At 41.7% G+C, this 18940-nt stretch overlaps 1 protein-coding gene across 11 annotated transcripts in view; it reads right to left on the bottom strand.

Annotated features, from left to right (window-relative positions):
- Positions 1–18940, bottom strand: part of FAM13A (family with sequence similarity 13 member A) — a 342045-nt gene that overhangs the window by 15467 nt on the left and 307638 nt on the right. For all 11 annotated transcript variants that reach the window (XM_013964541.2, XM_005681435.3, XM_005681436.3 and 8 more), the window contains 5 exons: positions 11054–11267; positions 10447–10585; positions 9639–9720; positions 8569–8789; positions 7835–7918 (listed from right to left, as the gene is read on the bottom strand). In XM_013964541.2, coding sequence (XP_013819995.2) covers positions 7835–7918; positions 8569–8789; positions 9639–9720; positions 10447–10585; positions 11054–11267 — 740 coding nt within the window. The remainder of the gene's footprint in view (positions 1–7834; positions 7919–8568; positions 8790–9638; positions 9721–10446; positions 10586–11053; positions 11268–18940) is intronic.

The following is an 18940-nucleotide window of genomic DNA, read 5'->3' as shown; positions in this document are numbered from 1 at the left end:
CTCCAGAACTCTGAACTGTTCTGGTAACTATTTCAGTGCCTAATATGAAAAAAATACCCCATAAATGTCTGCAAAATGAGTGAAAGAATATTTCAAATATAGACAGGTATGCCAAATTCATAAGTATGCATTTGTTTACTAAAATGGAGTAAGAGATGACGTATCTTTGTTTCAAGTTTGCTGTTGCTCTTCTGCATTTTATTTCCATTGTACACATAAGGCAAGGCTTACCGATATGAGGAAGGGCAACAGTGTTAGCTCTGACCATCTCTCTTATGGGCCTTCCACTTTGAAGACAAGTCTGGGTAATGCATGAACTGAGCACCCTTGCTACCTGTTTTTTATTTGCCTTTCTCAAAGTGATCAACAATAAGTGAACCTTGGATAAACCTCACAAGCCAAGATAGGATACTGCCAACCTTGTGGTATTTATTTACCGTCATCTTGCAGATTCATTTTCTGCCATAAGCAATAACTTATTTCCATCTTTTTCTGCTACCAAAATATCAAGAGGCGGCATTTTCTTGTTTTTACTATCTGTCATAGTAAAAGGAGTTTTACATTTGGTATTTCATAAAGTATGACTGTTAGAACTGGAAGGGAACATAAGAACTATTTCGTACACACACACAAAAAAGAGTGAGGATCAAACCACAGGTATTACTAGAACATACCTACCAAAATGGCTAGTGTGAAAGACAGTGTCCAGTGTCAGAAATAATGCTGGGCAACTGGAATTCTCTCTCAGTACTGGCAAGGCTGAAACACTGTGGAAAACTATTTGGCAGTATCTCCTAAACTAAACATATGACTCATCAATTCCATCCTTAAGTACACACCAAACAAACCTGGATTAAATTTTACCAAAAGACACATATAAGATTGTTCAGAGCAGCACTATTAATAGCACCACCAAACTGGAAACCATCTATATGCCCAACAATGGTAGGATGAATAAGTATCTTAAGTTTCCCAAACTGAATACTACACAGCCATGAAAATGAATGAATATGGCTATATGCAGCATTAATCTCACAAAAATAAAGCCAAGCAAAACAAGCCAGACATCTAAGAATATACACTGCAAGGTCCTAATTATATAAAGTTCAAAAATAAGGAAATCAAATCTACAAGGTTAGAAGCCAAGTTTTTGTTGGTGGGGTGGAAGGTCATGGTATTGACTAGAAGGGGACATGATAAGGGCTTTCAGAGGGTTGGCCATTTTTAATTTCTTGATCAGGACGTTGATTACATGGATTTGTCTGCCTTGTGAAAATTACCAAGATATATAATTAAAATTTAGGCTCTTTTCTGTACTTACACTTCAAGAGAAGTTGAACAATAGCCACAAATAAGTGTGAGAAATAAATAGAAATAAATGACTTGGATAATCTCACGTGTAAAATGACAAAATTTAGGAGTGGAACACATGGAATAATTTTTTTAATACAAGATGTACCCACCAAATGTACTGCATATGAGATTAAGGTACATCCTAATTGTCAACATATGACATGTGGTGAAATATTACTGTGTAAGATGAACAACAGATATTTAGTGACCAAAAGACATATGAAAAATAAAAATAATAAGGAGCCAGCATTTCCCCACTGAGGAATAGCATCCTATTACACTATCTGACTCTAGAACAACATGGGTTTGAACTGCATGGGTCCACTTATGTGCAGATTTTTTCAATAGTAAATACTGCATTACTACACAATTACTACACATGGTTGCATCCATGGATTCAGAATGTTGGATATGGCAAAGCCATGGAGACAGAGGGCTGGCTCTAAGTTATGCTCAGATTTTCAACTATGCTGAGTGTTGAACAATTCCCAAATCCTGCATTATTTCAAGGGTCAACTGCAGTTGCTTCACCGAAACATGTTTGGATTGTGAAAGGAGACTTTGGAAGGAGACTTACTGCTAAAATTAGCCCGACATGGAAAATTCGACAGAATCAATTTTCTAATTCTTTGTTCGAAAACTAAATTTCCGTTAGCGTAGATGAAGAGGATCGCTGGCTTACATTACCATTTGGCCTTGGCGCTGCTTAGTCACTCAGTTGTGCCTGACTGTCTGTGACCCCATGGACTGTAACCCGCCAGGCTCCTCTGTCCATGGGATTCTTCAGGAAAGACTACTCAAGTGGGTTGCCGTGATCTCCTGTCGGGGATCTTCCCGACCCAGGAATTGAACCTATGCCTCTTATATCTCCTGCATTGCCAGGCAGCCTCTTTACCACTAGCACTACCTGGGAAGCCCATATTTGGCTTATAACACTGATATTTACATTTCCTGTGAATTGCTCCTTTTACAAATTAATGACCCTCAGAACTCTGCTCAATATTATACGGCAGCCTGGATGGGAGGGGAGTTTGGTGAGAACTGATACATGTAAATGTATATGTATAGCGGAGTCCCTTTCCTGTCCACCTGAAACTATCACAACATCGTTAACTGGCTATACTCCAATATAACAGTTAAAAAAATTAATAATGTTTAGAACTAATCAGCTGTGAGAGATCTGATAAAATCCAGTTTTTGACTATGAAGAGTCAAAACTCATCATGATACCGTCAGTCAGTGTTGGCATTTGATAGATCTATCTAAACACCAAAAAAATCAATGATCTTTAGGTCTGGAAAGAATACCACTTGATTTACTCTAGAATTATTTTCATGATAAATGCTGTAAGCCAAAGGCATGGTGATACTGAAACTCAATACAACTTTCACCCATTATCAAGCCAAGTCTCATGTAATTATCAGTGTTGGATTTGAGAGTAGAGCCCAGACCTAACCAACACTTAGAGAAACAAAGCAGCACCTTGGCTGAACTGTTAAAAAGGGGTGCTGCTATTAAGCGGACCATGGGAAAACTGCTCAGAAGGTGACATCTTTTGTTCTCCAGTCATCAGCTGCTCAGGGATTCCACTAAAACCAGGAACAGGCCTTAGAAGGAGACAGTGAAGTTCTCAGAGCCTCAGTTTCTTGATAGGGAAAGTGTAGAATTCAGATTAGAAAATCTTTATGATCCATAATTGTTTGAACATGCCCTTAGGCCAAGCATACAGTAAACTGTTTTTTCAACATAATTTCACTCTTCCTGCTTCAAGTCATTATTTAATTTTTCATTTAAGGGGTACTTCTGAATGGCTTTCAATGTGTAGGAATAGGGTGAAGACTAAAATGTATTTTTGTACACAAGTCACGACAACATCAAAACCTAGATATGCAGGTCTAATGGATTTGAAAGCAGCGCCTTCCACTAAATCTTTGTTTTCTGATGCGAAGAAACCTTCATCTACTGTTCTCTTACTCTTCTAATTAGTTGCTGTATAAGTCTCAGATAATACATCAAAGTACAATGGGAACACCAGCCAATATTATCCATGTTTAAGTAAGGGCAAGTCTCAGACAGAAATCACAAAAGCCTGATTAGGTGAACATATTTATCTTTTGTGATGGTGTTCCACTCAGCCTCATATAAAGCTTCTCTGCAGAAATACCGATTTGGTTGCTGTTAGCTGAACGGTATAACAAAGGTGAAAGATAAAAAGAATGAAGTTTCTAACTTGAAGAAAGAGATAACATTAGCACCATGGAATCTTCCCTGGCGGCTCAGAGGTTAAAGCATCTGCCTTCAATGAGGGAGTCCCGGGTTCGATCCCTGGGTCGGGAAGATCCCCTGGAGAAGGAAATGGCAATCCACTCCAGTATTCTTGCCTGGAGAATCCCATGGACAGAGAAGCCTAGCAGGTTACAGTCCACGGGGTCACAAAGAGTCGGACACGACTGAGCGACTCCACCTCACCTACTTTGTACTATGATAAAACTAAGCTCTGGAGAGCTCTCAGGAATGATCTGCCCAAGGCAACTGAGCTGGTCCAAGAACCCAGGTGGACTGACTGCCAGTCCAGTTTTCTATACATTAACAAATAAGCAAGACAGAAGGAGGATCTTAACATAATAACCACAAGACATACCAAAGATGACATAGTATAGCACTTTCCCCTAACAGAGTTTGGCCAAGATTATCTTAAGATGAAGAATTGTCATCTTAAGATACAGATGACATCTTAAGACAAAGAATCTTGTTTTCATCTTGAGATAAAAATTCTGCCTTCAAGCTAAGAGTTCTGCCCATATTGAGTTCACAGAGATTTCTTGTTCTGAGCAGTAGCAAGAAATTACAGTAGTCAGGAAACTACACTGCTTCAGAATCTCCTTAGTACAACAAAAAATATTCGGAATGTGTGTGGAGGTGGTACCTCTGAGTCATAAAACTGCCAGTGGGAGAAGATAAAGGAGGTGGGATTTTTATACCTGCTGCATTTTTGTCTCACTGATTCAGAAAATGGTGACTGTCCCTCCTTTATTATCAGGCAACAACAGTGGGCTGACTGGGCAAAGATCAGATCTTCCCAACCAACAGATAAACAAATGATACCATTTATATGTGGCTTTAGAATCTGTACTTAAATTTGAACACGATATGCTTAGTGTCTGCTTAGTTCCCCAGTTTCTAAAAGACAAGATTGAAATATATCAATGAGAACCCAGAAGCTCTGTGGACCCACCCACGCTCTCCCCTCTACACCATCATCTGGGTCTGCACAAAGGGTCATGGGGGGCTGCAGCTATGTGCTGTACTTCTGGGACGTGGTCTTCTGATGAGACCCCTACATGTTGAAAAGGACCCATTTTAATAATAATTCACAGGGAATTATGCGCTGGCGTGTAGACGACCATGGTTTTGTCTTTCATACATGTGGGTGTCCTGTTAAAGCAACAGCCTTGGTAACCAATGTGCAGAAGCAGCAGGTAACTATTCTGGCTGGTGATTTTGAGTGTTGGTGTTCTTTATACCGCCAGGCTCTAAGCACCTGCTTTTCTAAAAAGCGAAGGTTTGGAATATAAGTATAGCTCTGGGAGTACTTGCATTTTTCTTTTAAGAAGAGTGTTGCCCAAATGTTATTCGTGAGTCCAAGGTCCAGGGCAACATCACAGATGTAAGAATGAAAAGTTCACTCTTTGGTTTTCAGACTGGCAAGATATCAAGTGAACTCTGTTTCTCCTGAGGAGGCTGGAGTATCAGGTTCCAGAGAGAGGCAGAGAGCCTGACCTGGGACCAGGAATAAATGACACTCAAATTTCCCGGAGCATGTGTCCCCTGACCTGTGAGATGCTAGAATCCAGGCCCAGAAATGTTCTTCCTTCATCTGCAAGAATGATAAAAAAAAAGGGCCAAGGATTAATGGTTCAAATTCATATTGCTTAGAGAGCTAAAAAATGTACATTTCCTGATCCAATTATTTAATAAGAAGTAGACAGCAGAGGATCCCAGGGATGGGGGAGCCTGGTGGGCTGCCGTCTATGGGATCACACAGAGTCGGACATGACTGAAGCGTCTTAGCAGCAGCAGCAGACAGCAGAGGGCAGAACCTATAACTGTACCAGAAGAGACACCTGTCATTTATGGAGGAGTCCCACCTAACTCCCCGCAAAGCCACTCTGCCCTGCTTCTTCAGTCAGTGCCAGACAGCCTACAGGTATGTGTGTGTGTGTGTGTAATGTCACTTAGTATCCATGACAACCTATTGTAACAGACATCTATTATGCAGACCAATCGCTGAGGCTCAGGGAGTTACCTAAGCGGCCCAGAGACACACAGCCAGTCTCAGCAGAGCGGGGTTTGAATCTAGGGCTTCCCAGGCGGCACATGGTAAGGAATCAGCCTTCTAATGCAGGACATGCGAGAGAGTCGGGTTCAATCCTTGGGTCAGGAAGATCCCCTGGAGGAGGGCATGGCAACCCACTACAGTGTTCTTGCCTGGAAAATTCCATGGACAGAGGAGCCTGGCAGGCTATAGTCCATGGGGTTGCAAAGATTGCGACATGTCTGAGCGACTCAGCACACACTGAGAGCCTACTGCCTACTGACGGCCGCAGTCCAGGCAGGAGGAGAGACTGTACTCAACTCGGAGCAACAAGTCCCACGGCACACAGCCCCCTGCTCCGGCAGCAAGGTGAAGGCTAGAACACAGCTGACGGTCTTTAAAGGAGCCTATCACTGTCATACCCTGAATCCATATAATGAAAAGAAGGAAGACACACAGGCCCCACCTCCTTGATGGAGGCCTGCCTGGGGGCTGTCCACCGAAAGGCGCGCTGAGTCTTTAGTGGAGAAGGAGTTTCTCCTCTCTGTTAGAAGAGGATTAGTTCTATCTCTGCAAGTTCGGAATATCCTGGAAGAGAAGGACGGAGTTTCACAATACATCTGAGCTCCAGAGCATTCACTGTTTGGTTCAATGCCTTTAAAAAAAAAATCCAAGACAACAGTTGGCTTGAAACATGACCATTATCCCAGAGTGCCAGTATTTTTCCATTGTAGGGACAGGCCAGCAAAATCAATCATCAACTCCAGCTTAAAAAAAAAAAAATTAAACCTAATTAATTCAGAATCAAAATACCAGGTAGGCTCATTAGACAGATAACTGGCGACATGTTCTGTACCAGGTCTCATGCTAGACGCTGAGGTCCAGGTTTACTGTTAGGTAAAAAAAAACTCAGAATCCCTGCTCTCACAGATCTTGTAGTCGAGTGCTCTATTCTCCAAATTTCTTCACCTAAAAGAGCATATTTGTGATGCAAAGACTCTCTCCATTGCATAGCTATGACTGAGACTGGAAAAGAGGTCTATGCATTTTGGTGATATAAAAATCCATCTGTAAATATAAACTTCCTGCTTCTTTACACCTGCTTTTAAGAACTTGTGTTGTTGGGTTCTTGACAACATTCTTAACAGAAGGTTACTAAGAGTCACTGACAAGGAGATCAGATTATGAGTTCCCTTAGGAATAGAGCGGAGGCCTGTTGAGCTACTGTCTCCCCCAGGACTAATAGCAACCAGACGATAAATGTGCTTGCTGAATAAAAAATTGCCTCAAACACTTCTAAAGCCACATTCTAGATTCCTCTCGGTTTTAGTTCTGCATGGCAGCTGAAACTTCTCAGCAAACATGGGTTGCAAACTACACTGAAGAGAAACTGAATTTTAGGGCAGATCACTCGAGCTCAGCACCTTCCTTTTATGGATAAGAACGCCTAGAGCTAGTGATGACAACTTACTGGGCGGACTCAGGGGCAGGCATGTTTCTTCACTCTAGGCTTCTGTGTACCAATTCATACACCCCTCCACTATTTTCTACTCGAAGCAGGACACTAGAGACTACATTTTACTTGCAAACTGATTTTTCTTTGGAGCTTGATTAAATTTAGCACTTACTAGATAGTGGAACTCTTATCAAAGGTTTAGGCTTCAAAAAGCTCAGTTCCAGTGAAAATATATAGTAATCTAAGTATCTGGACACCTCAATTGCAAAATACTGAACACAGAAGATCCACTTCAAAGCCTGGTAATTTACCCCAGTCAGAAAATTCAGTACTGATGAACCTACTTGCAGGGCAGGAATCGAGATGCAGACGTAGAGAATGAACTTGTGGACCCAATCTGGGAAGGAGAAGGTGAGATGGACTGAGAGGCTAGCACTGCCACATATAAACTACCGCGTATAAAACAGCTGGCTCGTGGGAAGCTACTGTGTAACAGAGGGAGCTCAGCCTGATGTTCTGTGATGACCTAGACAGGTAGGAAGAGGGGGCAGGTGGAAGGAAGGCTCAAGAGACAGGGGATATATGTGTACAGATAGCCAATTCATGTTGTATGGCAGGCAGAAGCTAACACAACATTGTGAAGCAATTATACTCCAATAAAAAAATAACTTAAAAAAAAAAAAAAAAGAAAATTCAGTGCATTCACATACCGGCCGTCCGTGAATGCTTTCATAATATAACAGGGCCTTCTGCAGGGCCACTTTCTCATTAGCAATCTGGTCTTTGGTCATATCCTGTATAAACACAAGGACAGAGAAATGAGAGCGGGGAAAACATTTGTGAACATCGCAACTGCTTTATTTAGTTAAACAAGTTTCCTGAAGTAAGGTTAAAAAGAATGTTTACCCAACAGCTCTCCCTAGCTTCATCCAAAGCTAGGAATTAGCTGTTCCTGATGTGCAGCTAGAAACACAGCCCAGCAGAATCATCACCTATGAGTACTGCTTTCTCCCATGTGGTGGCAAAGGCATGCTGGACTGAGGTCAGCAAGGCTGTGAGGTGCACAGGGCTTAGCCTAATGGCTCCGGCGATGAATACGGTTACAGGATACACATTCCCAAAGGCTTGCCTCTAATCCCCCTACCTCAGAGAGTCACCAAACTGTCTCTTAACTGAAACAACTCCATTCTGCAACCTGTACAACAGGATTTCCTGCTCTCCATTTGCAGTGCAAACCAAAGGACCTATAGTTAAAAAGCACTCTGAGCTGGTTTCATCTGCTTCTTTGGAGTCTGTGTGTGTGGAAGGGGAGGGTCAGGGAGCTATGAAAAGGTGTCACTCATCACCCTCCCCACTGGGACCCCAGGGCACGCCCTGCCACCCTACCACAGGGACTGGAATGCTTTGGGATTAGCAGTTTCTCGGGCTCCTCACAGAATCACACCTTAATGTCTTCCGGACGGCTGGTCTCTGCCCGCTTCTCCTGGAGCTTCCTCTGGATGGATTCCAGCGTGGCCTCTACGCTAGGCTTTATGGCTTTATCCACCAGCTCTTGCTTTTTCTCATCTTCTTTTTCAAGTTGGGAGCCGAAACTCTTGGGGAGTGTGTTGCTTCGCTGCCGCATCCTGGGGGGTAGGTCCTCCTCTGATATCTTCAGTTTGGACTCTAGGAGAAAAGATTTGGGGGTGGAGACATACGGGAATTGACGTCTGCTGAACCCAGAATGTTTTTCTTGCTGTTAACAGGTGCTTAGTCCTGTCTTTTTTCCCCCCCCAGAAAGCATCTAATTATATTATTAGCTGAAATCCCTGGGTTCACTTAAGAAAATGATAATGTTTTCCTGTATTATCTGGCATGGTTTCCTAACCCTAATTCCTGAGAAAGTTTTAGTTCTTTAACATCCATGCTTTAGCCGCACCAGCCTGTGGGCTGTTCTCAGAACAAGGCCGATGTCTTCCCACACTGAATCCCATAGCATTTACAGGTATTTGCAGGTCTAGCACCCAAATGTTGGCCAACCTTTTCCATATGATGTATATATCTCATTTTGGAATTATTTTCACTTTGTATTCTATTCCTTTGTTTACATGATTCTGTGTCCTAAAAGACAGTGAGCTCTGGGAGGGACAGGGACCAAATTCTTTTCATTAGCTATTTGTGTCTCTACATCTTCTCCTAACTCCATAGCAAATAACACCTTGGATTAAATAGGTTCTTAAAAAGTGTTGAATTGAAACCATCATTCTTAGATTAGTTATTTAGGGGCAAAAACAAACCAAAACAACCCTGCAGAATTTTCAGCATCTTTGATCTGGGTTTCCCTGTGATGGAGGTCATGGGAAGATACAGAGAAAGTGTGCCCTGAATGCCAAGGATCCTGGGAGTCAGCTTCAAGGAACCTGTCTTTCCTGGAATATTTGAGTGGTAAGTGGGTCTCAGAGCACAGTGAGATCACAGCTTCTGTGCTTGGCTTGTTCTCTGAAAATCTTGACATAGGTCTAGAGCTTTCCCTACCTTTAAGTTGTTTCCGGAATTTGGCAAGGTCGTTTGTCCATTTCAGAACCTCTGGGTTGGCTGCTTTGTCGCTGTGGGAAGGCTGCAAAAAGGAAATGTAGAGTAAATGTTTTGGAATTGGGTTGGGAGACAGAAGAGTTTGATGATCAGTTTGTTTTAAACAGCAAGGAAAAGCTGAGTTCCACTGGAATAATAAATGAACTGTGATTAATCAGAGCAACTTCACAGGTGGAATTCCATTATCCTTCTTTATATCTGGTTATTTTTGATGCTTTCAAAGAATTCCTCAGAGACAAAATGCTGGATCGTTAGGGTCATGGACTTCCATAAGTCTGTGACCTCTTTTCCATTATCTGCAGGGTTCACCCTGTCAGCCTAACAAGATAGAAAGCAGTGGGGTATATGATATTTTACCCAACAACCACTATGAAAAACGTCTTCTTGTTATTCTTATAGGAAATACTAAGGATAGAGCTGAGAGAAGAATAAGGTCAGTACCAGTAAATTTTAGAAGATAATTCTGAATTAAGTTTTAGCCAAACAAAATGCTTCACTTGATTTTCCCCATTTCCGATCACTGATCAATTTACAAGACAAATGCGAATGCCTTCAATTCATTTGTAAGGATACACTGTGCAAGGAAAATGCTGACACACCATACTGGAATTATCAGGGTTGACTGCCCAGCGTTTACTGCCTTCCGTGATTCCCCACAAAGCTCCCTGCACTGCCCCCACTTCTCTGAGTAGTCCACGCACTGACATGTCGTGTCGGGGGAGGGTCCAGAAAGAAGCCAGTGAGCACTCACTCTGTACTTCCGCTCTTCTTCAAATCTGTCTTCAAATTTCCGGATCTTCTTCTTAAGGCTCTGAATCCTTCGAGTGAGCTGGGCAGGAGTCAGGTCCTCTTGCTCATCTTCATAGGAGCCCAGAGAGGAGCTGCGGCGCCTGTGAGGGGCACAGGGTGGGGGTCAGCTTCCCAGGAGGGGTCACTGCCTGCTGGGAGGGCCTCGCGGGGAAGGGGTGTGGTATGGAGGGGGTGCTTATGCTCTCAAATAAAAGAGAGCAGACTGCGATTACATTTTGTGACCTTGAGCTCTGAATGTCCAGCCTTTAAAACACATCCAGTCTTCTCCAGCTCACCTTTGCACCGGGCAGAGCTAGGGCTGAAATGTGCACAGTGGACTTCACAGCTAAATTTGAGAGAGCTTTGGAAAGGGGGCACCAACGGAGATTCGGTCGGTGATGCTGTAGTCGGGTCACAGGTCACGTGTAAAGTTACAACAGAGCCTGTGCACTCGGATGGAGATATACTTACAACCTAGCTAAAACCATGACTAGCCCTGGGTAACATTCCTCTCCCTTTAAAGTTACACGGATGGAACCTCTGTGCCTCAGCAGCACAAAGAAACACACCTCATGAAAGGGTGGGAATTGGGGGGAGAAGGAGGCACTTCCGTGTCGTCCAGGTACTGCCGGCTCTGCCCGTAAGCGTAGAAGCGGGGGGACAGCATGGGGTCGCTGTCCTCCTCCAGGAGCTGCCGAATCAGGCGCCCGGCCTGCGGGGAGAGGCGCGCTTCGTCAGCGTCCACACTCTCCTGTTGCCACGAGGAGAAGGCAGGGATAGGCTCTGGAAAAGAACAGGGGCAAGAGGGCAAAATTGTTCTTTAAAGCACGACTGTTTCCCAAGTTTTCTGAATGCATTAGGAGGCACTGGACGGTCTCACATTTTACTTACTTATTAGCTCATCTGTTTGGCCGCACCACCTGGCAATCAGGTTCTTGGCTGCCCGAAGGGATTGAACCTGTGTTTCCTGCAGTGGACCACCAGGGAATTCCCAGTTTCACATGTTAGGTCGAAGGTTCTGACTCAAGACGCTATGCCCTGACCTGAATCAGCGAATCTATCCGATAGCCATCATCTACTCTCTTATCTCCGTCTTCACTTGCTTTCAAAAGTCAATGTGCTAGGGCTGCCCTGAGGAAAAGCCACTAAAGTGCGCTTCCAACTTTCCTGGAAGATCACTGAGGAGCACTTCCCCGCCTGAGGGTGTTATGGAACAGAAACGCCTACGTGTCTGTGAGCAAGGGGTTTGGCATCATGGCTGGACATCCTTCACTGATACAACTAGGGAATTGGGTTAAGGAACCGCATTCACCTGGGGAGAGTCCATTGATCCAGGTTATGCCTCTGTTGAGGTCATTCAACAAGCTGTTTTGTGTGCTTTGCTTTAGCGTGTTGGGATATAGCATGTCTAAAATGCATGGTGTGTATCTGGAACTTTTAGAGGCTACTTAAGTTGGATGGCATCATCAATTCAGTGGACATGAGTTTAAGCAAACTCTGAGAGACAGTGAAGGACAGGGAAGCCTGGCGTGCTGCAGTTCATGAGGTCGTAAAGAGACAGACGTGACTGAGTGAACATCATCAGACTGTAGTTAAAGAAAGAAATATGTATAAACATAGTCAAAAATAAAAAATATATCAGTATGAGTTATTTTAGACAATCTTGAAGAAAAAACAGAGCACAAAATCCTGATTTTTCACTTTGTGAGGGAATAGGATGGCATTTATTTTTACTGCAAGACCTACCTTCATGTGTTCTTTTCCTCATTAAAAAAACCCTATCTAACATATTTTAAGGATAGATCTCAGATGATGTATGGTATTTCATTTGTAATACTTTCTTCATTTATAAAAGGTTATGTCTTAAATACCTTTGTGGATATTGTAATTTACACAAGGCTGGAATTTGGCCACGATCTTAAATTCTGGGATTCCCTCAGTTTGAATCATGGAACAATTGTCCCTTCAGCTATCAAAGTAGTTCTAAAATCCATAAAATCATCTTAAACAAGGGCTTACTTAGTATTTTACTTAAAAAATCATACTGTAATCATAGAACATTAAAGCTGGTTGAAACTTCATACAACAAATAATCCAGTGACTTTTCAACTGTGGCTGCACATCAGGGTCACAGAGGAAAATATAAATAACTCCTAACATACTTCCCTGATGGCTCAGGCAGTAAAGAATGCGCCTGCAATGCAGAAGGCCCTAGTTTGATTCCTAGGTCGGGAAGATCCACTGGAAAAGGGATAGGCTACCCACTCCAATATTCTTGGGCTTCCCTTGTGGCTCAGCTTGTAAAGAATCCACCTGCAATGCGGGAGACCTGGGTTCGATCCCTGGATTGGAAGATTCCCCTGGAGAAGGGAAAAGCTACCCACTCCAGTATTCTGGCCTGGGGAATTCCATGGACTGTATAGTCCATGGGGTCACAAAGGGTTGGACATGACTGAATGACTTTCACTTTTTTCTTTTCTAACATACAGGTCTCATACCACCCAAATAGACAGAATTTGTAGGTGAGGGTCCAGATATGTGAGACACAAACACAGTCTTTAAAAAGCTTCTCAAGTGATCATAATTCAGTCAGGTTTGAGAACTACTGCTTTGATTCAACAATTACAGATAAGGAAACTGAAACCCAAGGAATCCAAGAATAGATACCTAATCAGTGATAAGAGTTGGATCTATTCTGGATACTGCTTCAACTTAGAATGTGCCAGGCGCTTCAGGAACAAGGATGACTATCTTAAAAATGTTAAGATCCCACAGTGTAGTAAGACTTAAGGACGTTAATTAAAAAAAAAAATTAACCTCATGTGGAATGAGGTCCATGGGTTCTCCAAATTGAAAGACAACCAAGTCATCTTATAACACAGATGACAATATAAATACTTTAAACAATCAAAGCATGTTAAAGACAGAGTCCTGCCTACTGAGTCTCAAAGAGTGGCAGAGAATAGACCTGGCTACAGCAGGAGACAAACAGGAGTTGTTTCACCATCTGTACTCATGCGGTTTGGAGAAGGCAATGGCACCCCACTCCAGTACTCTTGCCTGGAAAATCCCATGGACGGAGGAGCCTGGTAGGCTGTAGTCCATGGGGTCGCTAGGAGTCGGACACGACTGAGCGACTTCACTTTCACTTTTCACTTTCATGCATTGGAGAAGGAAATGGCAACGCACTCCAGTGTTCTTGCCTGGAGACTCCCAGGGATGGGGGAGCCTGGTGGGCTGCCTTCTATGGGGTCGCACAGAATCGGACACGACTGAAGCGACTTAGCAACAACTGATGCAGTTGGCTGGCTCCTCCTAAGTGGCAGGGCTTAGATATGAGCAGCTTGGAACTGTCGACAAGAAAAAGTGACAGTAACTGAGAAGATGAGGGGAGGTGAGGGAAGCAGATGGTGAGTGGAAAGTCATCCCTAGAAAAATAATCAGAATGTAATGTGCAGTTGCAGATAATGGAATTATTAAACCGACCAGATGACATCTATTTCATAGGACAGCAGTAATTTTCCATAAGGACTAAAATCAGTGGAGCCACGACAGGGAAAGGGTTAAGATGATGGCTTGAACAATCCAGCTGAAGGCAATGGTGAAGGAGCATAACACCCAGGGGAAGGCTTTGATGGTTGACAGGGACAAGGGGCACAGGGAGAACAAAGTCTGATGTTGATGCTGGCATGCTGCTGGGCTGGCTAGTTTGACAGTTCTGCGCATCAAACCTTAGTCTGAAAGGTGTTATTTTAGGTCCTGAAGTACGTTAATCTGTCTGAATCTAGCAGAATAGCTCTTAAAATATAGTACAACTAATCTTTGAGTTTTGAACTATGTGGTCTCTATATACCATTTCTTCAAAACACAATACGTGTTTGTGACCATTAAAGAAGTGTGTCTCCAGTAAAAAATAAACTGTGATCCTGAGTTAACTACAAAATACTAATCACGGAACTGAACTGTGCTTATTTGATGCTTTGTGACTAACATGGGGCCATCCGTCAGACTGCCTTTTTGTTAATGCAGCCATCTTCGGGGCCTCCGTTCTTGATCCTTCACTCCACTGACAAGAAGACCAGATATGCCATGTTCCTGGTGTCACCAGTGGTATATATGAAGTACACAGCTGAAGAAATTCTAGCTAATGGGTGGCACTGTCTCTTGAATTCATTTTTTAATTTTTACTGTATGATTCTGTTTCTTTTTTAATGGAAGCATAGCTGATTTAGAATGTTGTGTTAATTTCAGGTGTATAGCAAGGTAATTTAGTTACATATATATATGTAATATTTTTTCTTTTTCCATTATAGGTTATTACAAGATATTGAATACAATTTCCTGTGCTATACAGTAGATCCTGGTTGTTTGTCTATTTTATATACAGTAGTTTGCATCTGTTAATCCTAAACTCCTACTAATTTATTCTTCCCTACCCCCTTTTCCTTTTGATAACCATAAGTTTGTTTTCTGTTTGTGAGTCTATTTCTATTTTATAAACAAGTTCTTTTGCATCATTTTTTCAGATTCCATATATAAGTGGTTTGTCTTTCTCTATCTGATGTTTCTCTTAGTATGATAATCTCTAAGAGATTAAAAAAGAGAAATGTAATAGCATTAAGAATTTCAATGTTAACAAAGTAAAAATATTTCATCATTAGCTGCAGGTAGAACAGAAGTGAAGTTTTTCACCTATGCATCTAGAAATGCTTATATGATTTTTCTCTCTCTTTTCTCTTCCCTTTAATTCTATACAGTCTTACAACTTAGGGCTCCTATTCAAGAGTTACATAATTATACAAGTTCAATATAATGAAAGATTCAGTAAGACCAACTGTTCCTCTGTTTTGAAATATTCTAAGAATACAAGGCTATCTCATGTTTTTTTTGTTTTTTTTTTAAATCTCATGTTTTGATGATTGGTGCTCAAATAGAATAACAAGACTGAACTGAGAAGAACAATACAGCCCATGATAGTATGTCCTATGCATTACCTACCTGCATAGAGAGCCAATTTGAGGATGCGTTCACTGACAATTCCCAATTGTGGGCTTGGGAAATAATTTACACTTTAACCAGTAATTCGAGAGCAATGAAACAGATATGGATATTGCAAGATAATTATTCAAAGGGACAAGAGAAAAGATTTGAGGCTTCAAATTAGATTTTCATCTTAAAGGACTCCGTAAAACAAAAGTGTTTCCCTCTCTGGACCTGAATTCCCTGGATATTGTGGTTCTGATTATAGCCGTGTGTCTGGTCGAAAAGAACTCTGGACATAAGTATGGCACGTCTGTTAAAAATTAATCTGCCCAGGTTAGCTGACATCCCAGCAGGTCAGAAATAATAGAGAAAAAAGCTGTATGCTTGCTACCTAAGTAACAGATAAGAATAGGTCCCTGGGGCGCTCCCGTTCAGACACTACAGCACACATGGAAATAAAGGAGATTCACTGCGGGAGGAGAGAACGCAGCTCTGACTGATGCTAATGCGATCACTGGGACGCAGCTCCTCTCTGCATTAGCTAGCTGGATCCATTTACTACACAAAAGAAAACGAGCTACTGAGATGATTTTTCTCTAAGAAATCTGCACAGAATTAAGGGAGCTGATGTTTTCCGTGTCTCATTTCTAACTGCGTATGTGTTGCTCAGTGTCACTTCTACTTGGCGTGATGTCATACAGTCTTCCAAGGAGGCTACCCAGCAGCGCTGGAGGTACATTTACATCCCAGATACAGGGACATGGAAACCCCATTGGTGGGGGGTCTTTACGGGGAAAATCCTTTCATAAAATTTTCCTTAGAATTCCAAAATGTAACCTGAGAACGACTGTTCTGTTAAATTGTTCCAACAGTCTCACCACAAACTACCAGAACCTTATTAGCCAGCTTCATCAATCCAAAATAACACGTAGTGTCTATCACACGGTTGTGCTGAGCACTCTGTATGTGTTAGCTCATATAATCCCTGCAACAAACATACTAAGTAGATACTACTACAGCTGTGCTGTGCTGTGCTCAGCTGTTTCAGTCCTGCCTGACTCTCTGCAACCCTATGGACTGAAGCCCACCAGGCTCCTCTGTCCGTGGGATTATCCTAGTAAGAATACTAGAGTGGGTTGCCATTTCCTCCTCCAGGGGATCTTCCAGATTCAGGGATTGAATCCACATCTCTGGCAACTCCTGGATTGGCAGGCGGATTCTCTACCACGGAGCCACCCAGGAAGCCCCTACTATTTGTTATTATGTACTATGTCTCCTATTGAGACCTGCTGACTAACTCGACCACAAAGCTAGTTAAGTGGCAGAGCCAGAATTTGACCTCTCCACGTGTCTGCCTCTTAACTATCATAGTCCACTGCCTGCTGTGATACTGAACTAGCATTGCTTAAAAGAGGCATTTAGGTGGAAGTCAGGAGACTTTGTGATCTTAAATCATCATTTTGCCTCTTTTAGCCTCAACTTTCTTAGCTGTATAATGTGAGAGTTCAGCTGTAAGATCTTTAAGATTCCTCGCTTCTCTAGTACTTTTTAAAGAGAATTTCCTGCCCACAGTTATTTTTGATAAGATAAGTAGTAAGTGATGAATAAGATATCTGAAGTACTTTATATCCTTTAAAATGTTCTATAAAACTTGATTTCACCAGGACAAATCTAATAGAGTAGCTGAGTATTTACATCTCAGTACTTCCACAAGGGTGTCCTAAATCAACATGAATTGGCTGATTATGGACATTTTAATTATGCAACTTTCATGGGTTTTAAATAACTAAGACAGTTCATTTGATTTGGGTGTTCATTTAATTTTGGAGAGTGCAAACTCTAGTAATAGTGATGATAATGATGCTTTCACGTGGACAGATCAAATAATATGCCCTAATACAGAGCTACACATAAAGGAAAAAAAGATCAAGCGTGTATTATTTATCTGTCAATGAGTGGGACTGGACTCTGATCCTCCATTCACTTTGAGAGGGTTCCACTCTGAGTAGTCTGTAGAACTTATTAACAGCTTCATTTTTCTTTTTATTTTCCCAGTACCATATGCTTCAGAAGCCGCAGAACATCATTTTCATGGGAAAGCATGCACTGTAGTGGCCAGTACCCGCAGGTTGCCCATTAAGTACTCTCTCACCTGATAGTCTCTTATTCTACACGTATGAGAGAGTATGAGCCATGGCCTGGGGATGGAGAACAAGCAAACAAATCAGAAAGAGTTGGCTACACTGCATGGGGGTCCTGGGACTACCGATGGAGACTTACAGATGGATGCTGGTTCATATGGTTTTGGTAACTATTACTTTTGTTTATATATTTTGTTGTACTGGTTGCACAGTTTAAATTAGTACAAAGTTTATTCCTTACTGGGGACTGACCATTTTTGTTTTTCACTAAACCTATAGAAAAAGGTGATATTTCAGTGGCTTAAATGATTGCTCTTGGCTTAACTATCCTTCATGCAAAATATTCCTTTATTTGGACTATACTTACAGCTGTATTACTGCTAAAATGTAACTTGGAAACTTAAAATAAATAAATAAAAATAAATATACTGAAAGCACCAATCAATCAATCAAAACAACCTTGAAATGAAACCATGTAGATTTTTGAGGTATGCAAGTTCAATGACAAACGTAGTAACTGGCAAAAAGAAAAAGTTAAAACAAGTCTTTTATAAATTATATGGATAACACAATCCTAATAAAATGTACTTTTTCTTGGCATAAGCTTTAAAAATTTCACCCAGCTTCCCAATACAAAATGTTATTTCCCTCATATTATTATCTGGCAGAAAGTTCTTAATATAAAGTAATGAAATGGTTCTAATTATCTGGTTAAGCTTTCAACCAGTCTGGAGAGATTTTTTTCTGCTTTATATTTAGCCTCTTTAAGTGTGTTGGAAGGGACTATAAATTTATGATTAAAAAAAATCCAACACCTGAGTCCTCTTCAACAGGAGGAGACTCTACTAGCCCCTTCCGTGAATAATTAAATCATCAAGATAATATGGCCAATTTGAATTCTGACCAAAAAATCCTAGAGCTTTTAATCTAGAGCTGTATGTTAATGATATAAGGAGACCATATTCCTGAAGCCCAAACAGAGCATTTGTTTTGGCTACTGCTTTTTTTTTTTTTCCCCCAATTTGGGCAACAGTGGCTACCATGGGACCTTGGTGGGGTAGGCTGTGTTTAATGTATGAGTTAAAAGCACACCTGATTATTTCAAAGTACACAAAAGAACAACAACAAATACTACCCTGGAATGTATCACTTAGAACAAAAAACCTTGAATTTCCCCCCCACAGTGGATAGCTGGGAAGATCTGACCAAAATCTCAGATTCACCACCTAATTACATGAAAAAAAAAAAAAAGGAATGTGTTTCTTAGATTGCAAAGAGGGACAATCAGAATAAAAACCATTTTGATTTCATTTCACTGAAGCCCTGGATTTG

This window comes from Capra hircus, chromosome 6 (assembly GCF_001704415.2).
Source record: "Capra hircus breed San Clemente chromosome 6, ASM170441v1, whole genome shotgun sequence".
Taxonomy (NCBI): domain Eukaryota; kingdom Metazoa; phylum Chordata; class Mammalia; order Artiodactyla; family Bovidae; genus Capra; species Capra hircus.
The sequence above is the reverse complement of the archived record's forward strand: the minus strand, read 5'-3'. Positions and strand labels throughout refer to the sequence as shown.